This window comes from Quercus robur, chromosome 8 (genome assembly GCF_932294415.1).
Source record: "Quercus robur chromosome 8, dhQueRobu3.1, whole genome shotgun sequence".
NCBI lineage: Eukaryota > Viridiplantae > Streptophyta > Magnoliopsida > Fagales > Fagaceae > Quercus > Quercus robur.
Window position 1 is genome coordinate 49,302,215 of NC_065541.1, and position 3,320 is coordinate 49,305,534.

The window sequence follows — 3,320 nt, forward strand, 5'->3', positions numbered from 1 at the left end:
TTCTAACACCTTTTGACACTCTTGAGTAGTGGCCCTGCAAAACAAAAGGCTATCATCCGCAAAGAATAAGTGTGTTAGTTTAGGCCCATTTTGACAAATAGAAACACTTTGGATGTCACCATTATCCGCTGCTTTTTTAATCATTCTATGAAGGCCCTCCAAGCATAACAAAAAGAGATAGGGTGACAATGGGTCCCCTTGGCAGATACCTCAGCTTGGTTTGATATTTCCCATAGGTTCACCATTTATCAAGAGAGAATAGGTCACTGTAGATACACACTCCATAACTAACTCCACCCATTTATCATTGAAACCCATTCTTTTCATGACTTCCCTCAAGAAAGACCATTCAACCTGATCATATGCCTTGCTCATATCTAATTTGAAAGCCATAAAACCCTTCTTCCCCGAATTGTGATTCTTCATGTAATTTAAAATTTCAAAAGCTACCATGATGTTGTCAGTAATGAGGCGACATTTAATGAAGGAACTTTGGTGTTCGGATATAAGATGTGGAATCACTCGTTTCAATCTATTGGCAAGTACTTTTGAGAAGATCTTATAAAGTATGTTGCAAAGACTAATGGATCTGAAATTCTTCCTCTCTTTTTTAGCTATAATAAACATGTATATTCAAAAGTGACTAACTAAAATAGAAAAAGTACATTTCTAATTAAAATTTAATTAAATTTTGAAAGAGTATGATTTTTTATTTTATTTTATTTTATTTTTTGAGAATGCTCATAAAACTCCGTCATGCATGATGATTATCATGTCCTCTTGGATGAGAAGTCTAGAATATTATCGGTTAGTTTATAAATTTTGGATGGGCTTATTTAGTTTCAAAATAATTTGTGTAAAAGTATGATTGTACTTATAGAAAATTAATGCTTTAAAAGATTATACATAAACTAACCATGAAAATATGTTAGAAGTTATATATAGACGTGCTTTCTTAAGGCCTTAAGGTTTCCATAACTCCAAGCTATTTGATTGGTGCATAGAAGAAGAATATATCTCATGAGACATTTATCTCACAATATGTAGAACCTACACAATTTATAAAAAAGTTCTTATAAAAGGAACTTATAACTTAAAAGATAGTTTTCCGTATAGAGGATGATAATGATAACGATGATCATTTTAGCTCCTAAGAATAAGAACAAGGGTTTAGAACGGCACATTAATAATTATTTGGAAGAGCTTAGTTTTATTAGTTTATTGGATTCAAAAAATTAGGGGGCCATTTGGTAACATTATTTTAGTAACGTTGTTTATATTTTTTTAAAATACATATGAGTGAAGAATGTATAAAAAAAAAAAACGTGTAATATTGTTTAAAAACTGAAAAATGTTATTTAAAATGACATACCAAAAGCTTTAGGGTTTGTTTGGATATAACTTATTTTGCTGAAACTGAAAACACTGTAACAAAATAATTTTTAAATGTGCGAATAGTACTGTGAGACCCATTTTTAATGAAAAAGTTGATAAGAAATGGAGTTTGTGGGATCCGTGAACAATACACAAGTATACTGTTCACAGAAAACCGGGTCAACTGTTGCAGCTGAAAAAAAAAAAAAAAAAAGAGTGAAAACGCAGGCGCAGTACTTAAGTGCCATACAAACTAGCACTTAGTTCTCCCAAACAAGAGAGTAGGTGTAATACAAAACAACAACTCCCACTAGTAGTCACCTCAGATAATGATTGTTCTCATATCATATTTAAATCAAACGTCTAGAAAACCATCTTGTTGGTTTACAAAATTCAAGAAACCCAACTCCTATACGTACGTTACAAAAGCCTCCTTTTCTGGGCCCTCATCTACTAATAATACTTATCTGCTAGGTTCACAGAGATCAACACCATCTTGGTTTCTAAGATCAAAGGGTCTAGAATTCTACTCAGTGTTGGAAACAACAAAACCCTATTCTACGCCTTACAAAGCCTCACTTTCTTGAGCCACCTACAGCCCTTCTCTCTCACTAAGCTGCTATATATGATACCCATTCTTTTTTCTGGCTAAATAAGCGTTTTATTCTTTGAGTTTATCAACATGACCAACGTACCAAGGTCTCTCAGATACTCTTCCTTAACCCTCTTCAAGAACCCTTGGCCTTTTCCTCTTGTTTTCTTGTAAGATTTTCTCGGGAGATCGGAAAAAAACACTCAAAAAGAAAGAAGAAAAAAACTAGCTAGCTAACAAGGGCTAGTCTTTCTTTCTTTGTTTTTCTGTCTTTGTTTTCGCTTTTGCTGCAGATATGGGAAGTGGAGAGAAAAGTCTGCGAAACTTCCATCTGCTCTTGCCTCATCATCATCAGAAGAAGCAGCATCAACAGCAAGAGATAAGAGATGTGCCAAAAGGGTGTTTGGCAATCAAGGTGGGCCAAGGTGAAGAGCAACAGAGATTTGTGGTGCCTGTGATATACTTCAACCACCCACTGTTCATGCAGCTCTTGAAGGAGGCTGAAGAAGAGTACGGGTTTGATCAGAAAGGAACCATCACCATCCCTTGCCATGTGGAGGAGTTTAGGTACGTCCAAGGCATGATTGATAGGGAGAAGTCCCTCCATCACCATCATCATGTAATTGGGTGTTTTCGGGTTTGATGATGATCAAAGACTGCAACCTTTGACCCTTCAAAATCTCTTTGGGTCATGTAAATTTGGAGTCTTGTAGGGTTTGTGTTCCCATTTTTCTCGGTAGTTGGGCAGTGATGATGTTATAGATGAGATGATGATGACGACAAAAGGAGTTGCTAGCAATTGTAATCACTTTTTTTTTTTTTTTTTTTGGTTAGGAACCGTTATGATAAAAGAGAACTTCTATTGCTTTTCTTTTCTTTTTCTTTGTTTCTTGGTTCTTGAAGACGGATTTCTGAAAATTTCAATGTTAAAATGGGTTAATGGCACCATCCGTACGAATCGAGAGGATTAGGAAGATTTCAAACAAGTCCAAACCATGGTAGGGCCAAAGCAGTTGCTTTAGCTCTTAAAATTGCAATTATCAATATAGATAGTACAACTATGCATGACATCTTTCCCCCCAACAATTACTTATTTACTAATGCAATGCTATGCATCGTAGATCTTCTTTAACCCTTAATTTCATTAGTTGGGGGGCAGAATCATTATTTTAGATAATGGTAATTTCTTATACTCCCCCTAATTATCACTGATGCAACTTTTTTTTTTTAATTTAAAAAAAAAAAAAAAAAAAAAAAAACCCAAACTGTAGTGACTTTTTAAGAACTCTCAAGTAGTCAAGTACGGATGAGCTACTTTCTCTCTATCTCTCTCTCTCTCTCTCGCTCTCATTTT

The 3,320-nt window shown here is 34.7% G+C and overlaps 1 protein-coding gene across 1 annotated transcript; it reads left to right on the forward strand.

Annotated features, from left to right (window-relative positions):
• Positions 1–1,770: 1,770 nt before the first annotated feature.
• LOC126696822 (auxin-responsive protein SAUR32-like) lies at positions 1,771–2,844 on the forward strand. The gene has a single exon (XM_050393547.1). The coding sequence runs from the start codon at positions 2,262–2,264 to the stop codon at positions 2,607–2,609; it is 348 nt and encodes a 115-aa protein (XP_050249504.1). The 5' UTR covers positions 1,771–2,261; the 3' UTR covers positions 2,610–2,844.
• The last annotated feature ends 476 nt before the right edge of the window (positions 2,845–3,320 follow it).

What these genes read in the sequence shown, in the direction of transcription:
- LOC126696822 (XM_050393547.1), top strand. Translation starts at nt 2,262, where the DNA reads ATGGGAAGTGGAGAGAAAAGTCTGCGAAACTTCCATCTGCTCTTGCCT.